The 15,907-nt window shown below is 40.6% G+C and overlaps 1 protein-coding gene across 6 annotated transcripts in view; it reads left to right on the top strand.

Annotated features, from left to right (window-relative positions):
• The window catches only part of dnah9l (dynein, axonemal, heavy polypeptide 9 like), a 427,363-nt gene that overhangs the window by 44,652 nt on the left and 366,804 nt on the right, over positions 1-15,907 (top strand). For all 6 annotated transcript variants that reach the window (XR_006312134.1, XM_043693606.1, XM_043693607.1 and 3 more), the window contains exons 11-14: positions 1,011-1,145; positions 12,756-12,880; positions 13,001-13,196; positions 13,321-13,425. Coding sequence is in view for 5 of the 6 variants with exons in the window: in XM_043693606.1 (XP_043549541.1) it covers positions 1,011-1,145; positions 12,756-12,880; positions 13,001-13,196; positions 13,321-13,425 (561 nt within the window). In the remaining variant the exon portion in view is untranslated. The remainder of the gene's footprint in view (positions 1-1,010; positions 1,146-12,755; positions 12,881-13,000; positions 13,197-13,320; positions 13,426-15,907) is intronic.

The following is a 15,907-nucleotide window of genomic DNA, read 5'->3' on the forward strand; positions in this document are numbered from 1 at the left end:
AAACAGCAAAGGCAGTAACTGTGCAGGTTTTTTCTCTCTCTCTCCTGCACTGTCCTCACCATGTGCTTCCTTTGTCTGTTCTTCTCCCTTTTAAAACTGCAGTTGTTTTGACTTTTTTCCAAAGTTCCAAAACAATGCGACAGCATATAAAACAGTAATTGCTGCTCCTGGAATTCGAGGAAATCACCTCCAGCACCTAAAATACCTCAAAAAAAGGAGCAGCTCTTACAGCCAGAAATTTTTCCCGTCCTCCATCTGGGATTACCCAGAATCCTCTTAGACTTATTTTTAAAGTACACAATTCAGGACTCTGGTCCAAGATTGTAACACTTTTTAAACTATGGTATAATACAAGTGAATCTGTACTGTAAGCTCTCCAAGGTCAGTAAGATTAACATTGTTTTAGTCCTACCAGACTATAGGGCTGCTGTCTTGTTAGCAATGACTGATGATGAGTTTAATCTGAGGGTCACCACACCTCAGGTGCGTGGTGAAGGCAGGAAGGCCTTATCTTTATCATGAGGGAATTAAATCTGCACCAAAGCCTGTATATCTTTCAGGAGATATGTTTCTCAAAGCCAAATGCCATTCTCCAGCTAAGGTTCAATCAAGACTCTGTGCAACGAACAGCACTTCCTTCTGTTTATGTTCCCGTTCCTTTAAAAGAGAGCTGAATATTTCTCTAATCTGTTTTGGGTACCTTTAGTAACTATGCATTATCCTTTAGTGATTTGCTAGAATCTTAGATCCCATTGCTCACCCACCGTTCCTAGTCTCTTTTCTTGGAGAAAATATTTAGATTTCATGCTGTTCATTCACGTATCAATAGACAGATAGGTCAAACAGGATGCAGTGTGGATGCAGTGCCAATATTTTACTTAAGGCTGAGAAGATGGTACATGAAGTAATAGATGGTACATGAAGTAATAGAGAAAAGTTGCAACTAATATAATGTCTTTTTCAATTGAAATTAACTTATAGTTTGTAATTAAAAATCTTTTCTCTGTTAGGTTTTGTCAATATTTGGTGTGCTGCAAAAACGACCTGTCATTGCCAACGTTTTTGCTGTGAAATATACCAACCTTCTCTCAATGTTTGAGGCAGAAATCGACAGCTGCAAAGAAATTTTTGATAAACAAACAAAGGTAAAATAACACTTTCAGTATTACTCATGGTAAGTTTCAAAAATGTGATTTTTATTTAAAGCCATTGGGGTATGATTTCCAAGTAGGTGTGAGCTGTCAATGCTGTGAATCATTTCCACTTCAGTCTAAAGAATACGATGAATTGCTGTGCCAAGGGGAAGAGAATTCAGAATGAATTTGAATTCAAATTGGTAGGAAGATACATTTTAGAAAATGTTTAAGTATTTATTTTGATATCTGTCTTCTGTCTGCAGTCTTTGTGATGGTGACCATGTAATCTTCCTCTGGCGCTTCTCCACTATGCCTTGCTGAGCATACCTGTTTTTGTTGGGTTCCATTCTTATCAGTTCAGTCTTAGCTTAAGTCTTCAGGTGATGGTGATAAGGCGAGGAGAATAATTGGACTGGGGCACTCAGACTCATTTCAGTCCCCAGTTTTGAATCATAAATTCTGTTGTTATTGTTTTAAAGGACATTGATTTTTAAAAAAACATTTACTTGCAAACTGCACAGTAAGTTGGGAAGCAGAGAAAGACAGTTGGTAGGTGTCTATTGTAACAAAATTTAATTAGGTATGAAAATTGGCACAGGTTAAGTATGCATTGCGACAAGCCAGTGCTAAGTATGCAATTAAGTAGTTGCATACCTGAGCAGGGCGCAATACCATGACAGGCTAACACCACTGAAAGCCAGCCTATGCTTCTTCAAAGAGCAGATTCTGGAACAAGTTACAGAAGAATGTGGTCACAGAATTATGGTACAGCATAGCACTACGTCAGAATTTTATGGGCCCCCTTGGGAGGTTTGCTGCCTGAAAGAGGTGGGGGTGGAGGAGTGACGCTGCCTAATCATTCACTGCAATATGTCAGAAATTTTGAGCAGGCAGGTGAGATCGAGGACAACCCACCCACTCTCATTCCTTTGTAGGTTTCTTAAGGGCTTGCTTCCTGCTCCAGCTGCAATTTTGAGACTAGTGGGAGCAGATCGACAACCAGTTCAACAAGTAAACCTACTCAGTACTCTGGGAAAGGTTGTCTTTATTTAACGTTTCCCTATCTGGAGCAGAAAGACAGGCTATTCAGCTCAACAGATTGATGACAGTGTTTATACTTGTATGCATAAAGCAAGAACAATGGCTGGCCGATGAAATTAGTTAGGCAGGAGTCAAAAATTCAAATTCCTGCCAGAGGAATCAACTTTTGCAAAAAGGCAATTGATCTTCCCTGACTGCAGATATCAGGAATGAGAGGGTTTTGCCTAAAAGGTTGACTCTCCTGCTCCTCAGATGCTGCCTGACCTGCTCTGCTTTTCCAGCACCACACTCTCGACTCTGATCTCCAGCATCTGCAGTCCTCGCTTTCTCCTCCCTGCAGATAACAGGAAATCAATCTTCATGTAAAAATATAACTCACTGGAATTAAGTGTTCATTTGCAATTCATTTCTCCCAATCAAGAAATGTGTTTCTTCTGTTGTATAAAGGTGTAAGGATCTGAAAGGGCTAGTGTGATGATGTTACGTGGACTTGAGCAGAAGTGCAACTTTGGATGTTGAATGAATTAGACCTAACATCAAGGTTTCCCTCAGTTTCTGAGTGATGTCTGTCATAACAGTGTAACTTGTAGGTAGTTACTGTCATAGAATAAGATGATAGTCACTCATTAGTTTGCTAGACAGTTTCCTCTAATGCAGCAGGCCCTGTAGATCCCTATTGGGAAAGAGGATAGTGATAGCAAATCTACCCTGTGTATCTTACACCATAATGAGCTGTGGTGATGATTGACCTTACAACATGGTGCCAGTAGTACACATTACTTCATCTCACAACATTGTGAGAAGTGGTGCAGATTGGAAATTGTTCTAGTTGTGCCATACAAAAGGGTAGACAGCAGTGTGAATTCTACTGAAAGATTCAGAAGAATTTCCTATACACTGTTTTCAGAGAGCAATTCATGGAGACAATCAACAGCTGAAAGCTAACAAGTCCAGAAACCTACAGAATAGTAACTCGTGCCAAGATTCATCAAAGTGGAATCAACGGTTGTGTTTCTTAGAAATTTATAAAATACCAGCAATAGGTCAGCTATTTGGTCTGTCATGCCTGCTCTTTCTTTCAGTTTTGTCTTGGCTGATACTCCATCTCTCAGCTATTGTCCCACTCTCTCCCCATACACCTTTAGCCTCTAGAAATCCGTCTATTTATTTCTTAAGTATCTTCAGTGACTTCATCTCCTCAGCCTTCTGTGATAGAGAATTCCACAGGTTCACCACCTCTTTATCTCATAGGAAACAGATCCTTTGGTCTGACCAATCCACGCCAACCACATTCCCAAACTAAACTAGTCCTAATTGCCTGTGTTTGGCCTACATCTCTCCAAAACTTTCCTATTCATGGACTTATCCAAATGCCTATTAAAAGTTGTAATTGTACCTGTACCAGCCATTACGTCTGGCAGTTAATTCTCCATATGAACCAAACTCTTTTGTTTAAAAAAAAAAGTGCCCCCCTTGTACTTAAAACTTTCTCCTCTCACCTTAAAAATGCTGCCTCTGGTTTTAAACTCCCTCACCCTAGGGAAAAAAACCCTTGCCTATGCCCTTTGTGATTTTATAAACCTCTAAAATGTCAACCCTCAAGCTCCAGTGAAAAAGGTCACAGCCTATACAGCCTATTTTTAAAACTCAAACCCTCCATTCCCAGCAACATCTCAGTTTGAAATGGCCTACCCTGTGTCCTGAGACCATGGCCTCCTTGTTCTAGACCACACAGCTAGGGAATCAATAACCCTGTATTCAGTCTGTCTAGCCCAGTTAGAATTTTGTTTCAATGAGATCCCCTTTCATTCTTCTAAACTCCAGTGAATAACAGCCCAGTCTCTCCTTGTATTACAAACGTACCATCCCAAGAATAAGTGTGGTACATCCTTCTCTGTCCTCTGTCCATGCCGAGTGCATTATTTCTGAAGTAAGGAGATCAAACTGCATAAAATACTTCAGGTGTGATCTCACATGATTCATAAAGGTAACTTACCACAACCTTCTCAAGGGCAATAAATGCTGACCGAGCCAGCAGTGCCCAAATCTCATGAATGAATGCTGAAAAGCTTTCCATTCCAATGAAGAGCTCTATCATATTATGGTCGCTCATCCTTCAAGGACCCTGCACAGTAAGATTATTCATCTTTTCTTATTGCTCAATACCAAACCCACAATGGTGTTCACGAGTTGGTTGCTTCGTCTACTGATTTTAAAATAAAACTTGCACACATTCCATTGTTCACATTCAACAGCCACTGTCTTATTGTTAATGTATTTGCCCTATCTATATGTAGGTTAAAGTCAGTCATGCTTTTACTTGTTATGTGCCTCTCTAACTTTCTGTTTACTGCCATCCTTGACTACCCGGAGGCCTGTAGAAAACTCCCACTAAAGTTTTCCACATCTCTATGACTCTATTACTCTTAGCTCCTTACATACTGATTCTATATCTCAATTTTCCGAGCAAATATCTCTTCTCACTATTGTAGTGATTTCATCTATTACTAATTATGCTGTGCAACCTCCTTTTAACTTTTGCCATTTCTTCAAATATTGAATAAACTTGGATATTTAATTCCTATCCTTGGTTATTATGCAGTCAAGTCTCTTTAATAGTAATTATATTCTGCCCATCAACATCTTGTTCCACTTTTAATTCATCTCTCTTATTGAAAATAATCTGTGAATTCATATGTACCCTTAGATTTGTCTTACAGACCTGGTAAGAGAAGCTACAGAGATATGAGCTACAGGTAGCAAAGAGCTGAAACACTGTTCACAGTTAGCAGCTACAGATTACATCAGCTGCTTATTAAATGTAGGAGTGGTCTCAAGCTTATGCTCAGGCTAGAGAAAGTGGCCATCATTTGAAATTCCTGGAGGGAAGGTTTTGAAAAATATAGCACATTTGCAGGCTGAGAAAACTTCAGGGTCAGTGCAGTGTTTATAGGTCCAGTTGAGGGTCACAGACATAGCGTGGCTATAGTAAAGGAGATCAAGAACCACAGAGGTTATTTGAAAATGAAGTCGTGCAACCAGGAATATTGCAACACTAGAATTCTAACGGGGTAATTGGGAAGCCTAGTCAGATTTGGATTCAAATGGAAGAATCCCTAGACCATTGGGATACCTTCTCGGGAAGGTGGGACCTGTACATAAAGGACAGGTTGCACTGAAACTGGAGGGGCACAAATGTCCTGGATGGGAGATTTGCTCGTGTGATTCGGGAGGGTTTAAACTAGTTTAGCAGGGGGGTGGGAATCAGAGTCATATGTCTGAGAGGGGGCCAGTTGCAGATAGGATAGTGACAGGATATATTGAATCTATCAGAAAGGTTTCTCACGCGATGAAACAAAGGGATCGGTTAAAGTGCGTCTGCTTTAATGCAAGGAGTGTCCGAAATAAGCGTGACAAACTTCGAGCATGGATCAGAACTTGGGACTATGATGTTGTGGCCATAACAGAGACATGGGTCTCCCAGGGGCAGGAATGATTGCTTGATGTTCCAGGGTTTAGAATGTTTAGAAAGAACAGGCAGGGTGGAAAAAGAGGAGGGGGTGTAGCATTGCTAATCAGAGAGTGCATCACAGCTACAGAAACAAAGGTTGTTGAGGAAGGTTTGTCTACTGAGTCAGTATGGGTGGAAGTTAGGAACAGCAAGGGAATAGCCACTACATTGGAGGTTTTCTACAGACCACCTAATAGAAGTAGAGAGATTGAAGATCTCATAGGCGAGCAGATTCTGGAAAAATGCAAAAGTAGCAGGGTTGTTGTTATGGGTGATTTCAACTTTCCTAATATTGACTGGAACCTCCTAAGTGCAGATGGTTTGGATGGGGCCGTTTTTGTTCGGTGTGTTCAGGAGGATTTTCTCACTCAGTATGTAGACAGACCAACGAGGGGAGAGGCCATTTTGGATTTGGTGCTCTGCAATGAGCCAGGACAGGTGTCAGATCTTGTGGTGGGAGAGCACTTTGGTGAAAGTGATCACAACTGCCTCACATTTAGCATAGCCTTGGAGAGTGAAAAGAGCAGTTACCGAGGGAAGATACTTAATTGTGGAATAGGAAATTATGACGCTATCAGACAGGAGTTGGGAAGTACAGACTGGGAGCAATTGTTCCACAGAAAGGGCACTTCAGACATGTGGAGACTTTTTAGGGAGCAGTTATTGTGAGTGATGCACAAATTTGTTCCTCTGAGACAGGTAAGAAAGGGTAAGATTAAGGAACCTGGGATGACGAGAACAGAGGAACTTCTCGTCAAAAGGAAGAAGACAGCTTAAGTAAGGTGGAGGAAGCAAGGATCTAGCACAGCTTTAGAGGATTACAGGCTAGCTAGAAAGGAGCTCAGAATTGGACTGAGGAGAGCCAGGAGGGGGCACAAAAAAGGCTTGGCAAGAAGGATTAGGGAGAACCCAAAGGCATTTTACTCATACGTGAGGAATAAGAGAATGATCAGGGAGAAGGTAGGGCCGATCAGGGATAGCGTAGGGAACTTGTGCGTGGCGTCTGAGCAGATGGGGAAGGCCCGAAATGAGCTTTTTGCTTCGGTTTTCACCAAGGAAAGGGAACTTGTAAATGAAAACTTACAGAAGCTGGGATACAGTCTTGACCAGATCAAGGTTGGTGAAGTTGATGTGCTGGACATTTTGGTAAACATTAAGATTGATAAGTCTCCAGGGCCAGACCAGATTTATCCTGGGCTGCTCCAGGAAGTGAGAAAGGAGGTTGCTAAGCTGCTGGCAAGAATATTTTCCAACTCACTCTCCACAGGAGTCGTACTGGATGATTGGAAGTAGGTGAATGTCGTTCCTTTTTTCAAGAAGGGTAATAGGGAAATCCCTGGCAATTACAGACCAGTCAGTCTTACGTCTGTGGTCAGCAAGGTTTTGGAAAGAACTCTGAGGGATAGGATTTATGACTATTTGGAAAAGCATAGTGTGATTAAAGACAGCATGGCTTTGTGAGAGGAAGGTCATGCCTCACAAATCTTATCGAGTTCTTTGAGGAGGTGACAAGACAGGTCGATGACGGTTGAGCAGTGGATGTGGTGCATGTGGACTTCAGCAAGGCATTTGATAAGGTTCCCCATGGTAGACTCATTCATTAAAGTCAGGAAGTATGGGATACAGGGAGATTTGGCTATCTGGATTCAGAATTGGCTGGCTGACAGAAGGCAAATAGTGGTTGTAGATGGGAAGTACACTGCCTTGAGGTCAGTGTTGAGTGGGGTCCCACAGGGCTTTGTTCTTGGGCCTCTGCTCTTTGTAGTTTTTAGAAATGACTTGGATGAGGAGGTTGAGGAGTGGTTTAGTAATTTTGCAGATGACACTAAGGTTGGAGGTGTCGTCGATAGTATAGAGGGCAACTGCAGGCTGCAACGTGACATAGACAAGATGCAGAGCTGGGCTGACAAATGGCAAATGGAGTTCAACCTGGATAAATGCAAAGTGATGCATTTTGGAAGGTCAAACTTGGGATGCTGAATATAGGATTAAAGACAGGATTCTTGGCAGTGTGGAGGAACAGAGGGATCTGAGTGTGCAAGTACACAGATCCCTCAAAGTTGCCTCCCAAGTGGATAGCGTTGTTAAGAAAGCATATGGTGTTTTGGCTTTCATTAACAGGGGGATCGAGTTTAAGAGCTGTGAGGTTTTGCTGCAGCTCTACAAGTCCCTGGTGAGACCACACTTGGAATATTGTGTCCAGAAGTCATAGTTTGAAGATATTAGGAGGAAGGTATAAAGGAGATGTCAGAGGTAGGTTCTTTGCGCAGAGAGTTGTGAATGCATGGAACGCGTTGCCAGCTGTGGTGGTGGAAGCAGAGTCATTGGGGACATTTAAGTGACTGCTGGACATGCACATGGATAGCAGTGAGTTGAGGGGTGTGTAGGTTAAGTTACTATATTTGACGTTAGGATTAAATCTCAGCACAACATTGTGGGACAAAGGGCCTGTTCTGTGCTGTACTTTTCTATGTTCTATGTTCTCAGGAACTAAAAAAGACCGTTGAGGCCACAGTAAGAATGGGCAATGCATAATTGAAACTGTAGTGGAGGCAGGAGGAATTTATTAAAATCACAGATAACAAAGCTGCTAAAGTGTATGGGAATATTTATTAAAACTGTAAAGTAGTGAGATTTATTCACAGCACTGCAACAGCATGTATCATCAAGGGAAGGTCACTATGACAACAGGATTCAGCTTTGAATCCTGCAGGCTGAGAAGCTCATTTGGTGAAACCATTAATGTGAAGAGGAATTGTTTATTAGGCCACAGAAGGTGGAAATTTTATGTTTTAGCCTGAAGAGGTGGAAAACTTCCATTTTTTTAGCTGTAAAAGCATGGGGAAACTCACCACCAAAGCAGTATAGAGACACAGTTCTCCCCATCTTTTACTCAAGAAGCATCTGGCACCTTTGCTTGGTGTGTCCCTACGTGTCTCTGCATATTCAACATGTTACTTATGGCCAAATGCAGAGGCACATTCTCAGTATGAGATGTAATTGGTGCCTGATCTCCAGCCATTACCCAAGCGTAGACATGTTGAATGTCACTTCCTATAATGACTGTGGACCTGTGTCAGTGATTTGCTCACTAGATTGTAATCTCTGAGCCTACTCTGGATAGTGGACTCGCCAAGGTGAATATTGCTATTCTAGTGTACGGTGCAGTTGTGCCGATGTCTTCTTTGAGGTTCCAGAGCCAACCTCCCATTAATCTACTGCTTCTGTGAACCACTAGTACCTATATTCCTGATCAAGGGCTCTTGATCGAAACATTGATTCTCCTGCTCCTCAGATGCTGCCTGGCCTGCTGTGCTTTTCCTGCATCACAGTCTCGACTCTGATCTCCAGCACCTGCAGTCCTCACTATCTCCTACTAGTACCTATAGTAGAGAAGAGAAACAATTAACTTCCAAATACATAGTCTGTTATGTAAATAAACGTGTTGCGCTATCTGCATATCTTAGAGCAAGAGACTTACTTACAGCTACCTTGAGAAATCCTATCTATCTGCACGTGTATACTCTTAGTCCTGTCCTATGAGCTCTGTAGTTTGCTTCACAAAAGAGATGAAGATGCAAATATCTGTTACTCCTCCACTAGTTTGTGCCTGCACCCTCCTTTTGCGTGCAGACAGAAACCAGTTGTGATTGGTGAATGATCACTATGAGCATGATTAGAGCTCCCTCATTCTCCCCTATATATGAAGTATAATAGAATGAAGTGACTGTCAATCCTTCAGTGCATGCATTCTATGTGGTCCTGACACTTGCAGGTGGCTATCCTATGTTGCATGCCTGTGAACTGGCAAAGTTACACTGAGTGATGCCTCCTATTAGTGTCAGTTTGCAGTTCATAGACAGTGCCACATCTTTGCAGAGCACAGGTTATTGTTTCTCTTTTTCCTGCACAAAATCCACATACACTTATGAGGAATGGGCACTGATCTACTTGCTAACCTCAGTCCAGGCCACTCAGATCTGCTGGGAAGTCTCCACCTTCCACCATTGGGAACAGGATTCCCTTCTTTACTTGACTGCCTAGATCAGAACCTCTGTTAGGATGCCAGTCAACCTTGTTTTATATTGATGTGAGATTTCTCCAGGGGTCAGGGGTATTATAATTGACTGAGTGACATTGCAGTGCAGACAATCGCTATCTGAGTGGCCTTAAAATATAGTTCCAAACCTTTGAATCTGAAGGACTTAGTGAAGGTGAGAACCTCCTGACAGTGAAGAATGGAGCAGTCTCTGGAAACCACGTTCAATATGTACACTGATCAGATTCTGATGTTGGGCTACCTGAGCTGCACTGCTCTTGGATAACCTTGCTGTGTGGCTGCTGCTGATTGGCCAATGAGGAGAAGTAGCAGTGGCACTATGGACGAGGACCAGCAACCACCAAGCTAACAGTTCCATTAGTGGAGACTTCAGTGTCCATGAAATAGTTGCAATGGTATGCATCCTGCTTCAGGAAGCAAAAGCACTTCAATCTCATGTCAAATTATGAAACTTGATAAAAAGCCTTAGAGTTTTTGGACTCTTGACACAGCAGGATCCAGTGCATCATTGGAAAATTTTCATCTGCACTGTACACTCGAATAACAATATTCACCTTGGCTAGTCTACTATTCGGAGTAAGCTCAATTCCATAACAGAGCTAATTACCCTCTTAATATTCCATCTTGTGTCCCCCAACCCATCCCAGTGCTGACCTTCAAAACTGCCTCTGCAATGATAGGAAAACTCATTGTCCTAGAATATAGGGTGAGGTTAGCCTGTAGCACCATTAATGAGTCATTGTTAACTCTGATGTCAATGAAGCACATTTTTTTTACAGATGCAGTACCACTGATTTTTTTTTTTCTCCCTGCAGTTAACCATCCTCCATTTAGATAACATCGCTGTGTTTGGACCAGTTTCTTATTGATCATTAAACTTGATCACCAACATTACGATTGATAAGAATATTTCATTGTGTGCCTAGCTCCTTACGCTGCATGCTGAGATCACTGCTGCTAAACTTTCCTTTGAGTTGGCAGCAGATTTAAGATTCTGTTGGGAAAAAAAGGAAGTCCATGCCAGGGAGATCATAGATCATTGAGCAGCTTTCTTCAAGGTCACTAGCAATACTGCTGCTTCATCAATGATCTCAAAATCCAATTCCGTATATTTACTGCATTGCCCTTGTGTAGCCTTTCTACCATTTCTTCAAATAGTTCATTATTATTAGGTAAACGTTTTGACATTACATGTATACAAAGCACTGAATATACCTGGAATGATGATGAATGAAACAATGCACTTAAGCAGGATGAACAAGGCAAGGGAATAGGTGATGGATCCTGGGATGCACCAAGGATCAGATGGATCTTGTTGTGCATGCCCAACAATTCCTTAAGGTGTCAGAACATGTGGATAAAGTGGTAAGAAAATATTTAGTAGACCTACCTTTATTAGCTGGGGCATTGATTTTAAGAGCAGGGAGGTTATGCTGGAACTGTATAACATGTTTGTTAGGCCATAGCTAGAGTATTGCATTAAGTTCTGGAATCTACATTATAGGACGGAATGTGAAAGCAGTGGAAGGAATACAGAGGGGATTTACCAGGATGTTGAAAGGAGTTTGTTTTCTGTGGAGAAAAAGAGTTTGAGAGGGCATATGACTGAGATGTATAAAATTGTGAGGGGTACAGATTGAGTAGGCAGGAAGAGACTTTTACCCTGTCAATGTCCAGGGTCAGAGGGTAGGGTGCATAGATATAATGAATGGAATAAATGGTTTGGAGGAGATATGAGGAAAAACATTTTCACCCAGAGGATGGTAGGAATCTGGAATTCACTGCCTATAAGGGTGGTAGAAGCAGAAATCCTCATAACATTTCGGGAGAATTTAAACTTAGTACTTGCGATGCCAAAGCATATAATGGATACAGACCAAGAGTTTAAAAAATGGGATTAGAATAGTCAGGTGGTTTGTCTATGACTAACATGGACTAAATAGTCTGAAGGGCCATTTTCTGTGCTGTAGCTTCCTATAACTTGATGAAAATGGAGATAAGGGTGTCAAACTTTGGTTTATCCATAATAACCTGACCCTTATCTACAGCAAGCATATAGCATCATTGTTAACTACAAAATAAGTTGACATATCTTTGCATGTGCCTTCAATAGAGACTTATGTACTCTTGGGGGAAGCTTTGCTGCATGTGCTGTGTAATGCACCTTTCTCAGAAGAAAAAGTTCAGGACTTTGTGAAATTTACTTTGCAGAAAGCTTCTTTGTTTTTAAACAATAACTGATATTTACTGCCACTGTCATCATGGAAGATTTCTGTCTCATAAGACAATGGGTTGCAACATTATGCTTAATGCTGCTAAGTGTGGTTCAGGAGCTCCATGCTAGAATGGGCATCTCTGGTGCATTGCCTGCAAATGAAGACAGTGGTTTGAGAATGTGCAAAATTCAATGGCTTCTGTTTTCTCTATGGTCTCTTCACAAGCTGAACGTCTTGTTTACCTTTATCTCTTCTAATGTCTCTCCATAAATTTGGTTGTTAGCAATTGTTTCCTAAAATGCCAAATGTCAAAAAATGGCCAGTGCTGGATTTGTAGCAATTGACAATGTGCTCACATTTGTCCAAAGTAATAATGTGGAGGTGCTAGTGTTGGATGGGGGTGGACAAAGTCAGAAGTTACACAACACTAGGTTACAGTCCAACAGGTTTATTTGAAATCGCAAGCTTTTCTCGCACTGTTCCTTTGTCAGATGAATGAAATAAACCTGTTGGACTATGACCTTGTGTCGTGTGATTTCTGACTTTGTCTAAGGTAAGTTCAAGCCATGAAGGCTAAAATTTCTTAGTAGTAAGATCTTAATATATGAAAATATTGAAGAATTGAAATACTATGTTGATTATTCAAACATATTGAATTTGCGAATAAAATTAATTATTATTTTCTTTTGGTAATGTTTGTATTAATAGAACATGCTTTGAACAGATGTTTGACTGTGTCACTTTAATTGCTTTTGGTGATTATATATCTGTTTGACATCATCTTTCTGCAGGTGAAGATGAATAATGTAGTATTGCATAAGAATATGCCAGTGATAGCAGGCAACCTGAAGTGGTCCCAAGAGCTTCGTGAAAGAATATTAAGTCAGAGAAATCAATTCAGACACATTAATCATCAGTAAATATAGCTTTAAAAGTTATTACTTTAAGACAAAATATTTTTCATATTATAGTTTATTTTTAGTTATAATTATAGTTCTTTAAAATAACTTGTTTTTTATGCTTGGTATGTTTGTAGAAGTCTACATACAAAGGAAGCAAATCTAGTTTTCCAGAAATGTGACAGAATGTTAGCTTTAATCGATAACTATGATCAACAAATCTACTCATTGTGGATAGAAAGTCTAGATGCTGTTTGTCAGGCAAACTTGAATCAACCATTTCTCAAATGGAATGAAGAATCTGGTTTATACTCTGTGAACTTTAACCCTGAGGTAAGACATTTTTTTCCAGTTTTGGAACCTAAAATTGTATGTAGCCATGGTTACAATATGGATATTATATCTTCTGTGAGAGATGATTCCATTTCTGAATCACATTTTACTTATTTTCACTCAGCTTTCATCTGTGCTTCGTGAGGTCAAGTACCTTGGGTTGCTGAAAGGATTTAATATCGCAGATGTAGCATTACATTTGTATTCAAAAAGAGCGATTCTTGATATGGTAAATATATGAATTATTATACATGTTCACATACACAGTTTGTAAGACAAATATGTTTTTTGTTGAAAGTCAAAATGTTTTAATATTTTTTAACATGTCTGACCTGTTTACAATTTGAGTAAAGTAGTTGACACAATTTGCAGTCAACTTTGTTGGAAAAGACACTACTGTTGTGGCACTGCTTGATGCTGCCATATGCAATAATGGTCTGAATTATCTTCCCAGAGCAAAGTAATAATATTTTTCCACAAAGACCTTTTTTTTTTATTTAATCAATTCTTAGCTTGGCTTGCCTGTATTTTGTCCTGTTCCACATATGTGATAATAATAAACAGTATGATTAGGAGCATCCCAAAGAATTGGTATGACATTGATAACACAAAATTAAAGGTTGAGTAATGTATCAAACTCCTCTTAATCCTGATATATTTCTGCCATAGTACATGGAGCCATGTAATTTAGTAGATCTTTTGTCCTCCAATTGATTTATTTACATGAATTGTTCTGCTTTCGTATTTTTCTGTTTATGTTCTTCTGCTGTGTTGCTGTTTTAATGCACCACAGTGGTTTTCAATGTTGAAGCTTCGTAAGGAGTGCTCAATCAGTTGTGTTGTTCTACTGAGGCATGCTGGGTGGAATATTTGTGTTCCAACTGCTGTTCAGTCAACTGAAATATTGAAAACTGCTGTTCTGGCTAAAATGGTAAGTGAAGCAGAAGGAATGGGATCAGATGTTTGTTGAAAGCTGCCTCTAGGTAGGGATTGTAGTTCATGATGTTAACTTTTTAATTTACTGAAATGTGTATAAGACATTGGGAGTCATGAAGGAAGGATTTCTGCACTGAAATTTCATTTACATAGGTGAATGTCTGTTAAGTGCTTAATCCACTTAAATGTGCTTACTTCAGTACTTTTATTTTGCTCAAAAATATAAAAACAGAGTAATGAGAATGTGGCATCTATGTTTGTGTCATGTATTTCTAACTTCCTTCAACAATTTGGATTCTAAAACTCTCCCAAATTGAACAAACCATAAACTGTACTAAATCAAAGAACCATAGAATCTTAGGAATCATCAGCTCAAAAGAGCCTATTTGACCCAACAAGCTTGCGCTAACTCTCAAAACAACAATATAGTTAGTCTGAATCCATTGCATTTTGCAAAGTCTTGCAACTTGTTTTCCTTTTGGTGCTTATCCAAGTCCATTTTAAAAACCATGATGAAATACCTTCCACTATCTTCTTGGATTTGGTTTTCCAGATACCACTTGCTGCATAAAAGAGCTTTTCTCCTATCACTTGTGCTTCTTTTCACCAATCACCTTAAATTGGTCTTGACCATTCCACCAATGAGAACATGTTCCATCTGTACCCCTCATGATTTTGACTAAATCTGTCAGATATTCTCTCACCCTTGTACACTAACAAAATACTGCCGATGCTGCAAATCTGAAATAAAAACAGAACATGTTGGAAGCACACAGTTGACCTGGGAACATGTGGAGTAGGAGAAAGAGAAGAGTTAATATTTCAGTTTATGACCTGTTAATAGAACCTTCCTGAAAGAAGGTTATGACCTGAAACATGATCGCTGTCTGTTTCCATATGTACTGCTGTATGTGCTGAGTGCTTGCAATATTTTCTGTTTTTACTTCACAACCTTCTCTAGGGAGAACAGCCCCACCTTTTATTTTGAATTGATTCATTAATCCTATTCAATTTCGCACTGCCAGATCTAAAATAGCCGATTATCTGGTTGGTTGGACAGTATATTATTCTACAAAACTGTCTTGAATACACTCTGAGCTTGTCTTCAAAACCTCCTTTGTCTGTTTGATACGTCTAGATGAAGGCTAAAGTCACCTCAGTTACTGCAATACCTTTCTGAAGCCCTCTTTATTTATATTTTGAGGGTATATATTGTTAGAACACGGGGTAAACCCCTCTGCTAATTTAAACCAGCCACACAGAAAAGATTCGAGGAGAAAGTGAGGACTGCAGTTGCTGGAGATCAGAGCTGAAAAGCGCAGCAGGTCAGGTAGCATCCAAGGAACAGGAGAATCGACGTCTCGGGCATAAGCCCTTCTTCAGGAATGAGGAAAGTGTGTCCAGCAGGCTAAGATAAAAGGTAGGGAGGAGGGACTTGGGGGATGGGCGTTGGAAATGCGATAGGTGGAAGGAGGTCAAGGTGAGGGTGATAGGCCTGAGTGGAGTGGGGACGGAGTGGTCAGGAAGAAGATTGCAGGTTAGGTGGGGTCCATTTGGAGGTGGCGGAAATGACAGCGGATGATACGCTCCGCCCTTGAGCCCCGCCTGTCAACCACCACCAGGACAGAACCCCACTGGTCCTCACCTACCACCCTACCAACCTCCGTATACAGCGTATCATCCGCCGTCATTTCCGCCACCTCCAAACGGACCCCACCACCAGGGATATATTTCCCTCCCCTCCCCTATCAGCGTTCCGAAAAGACCACTCCCTC

Source organism: Chiloscyllium plagiosum, chromosome 7, assembly GCF_004010195.1.
Source record: "Chiloscyllium plagiosum isolate BGI_BamShark_2017 chromosome 7, ASM401019v2, whole genome shotgun sequence".
NCBI lineage: Eukaryota > Metazoa > Chordata > Chondrichthyes > Orectolobiformes > Hemiscylliidae > Chiloscyllium > Chiloscyllium plagiosum.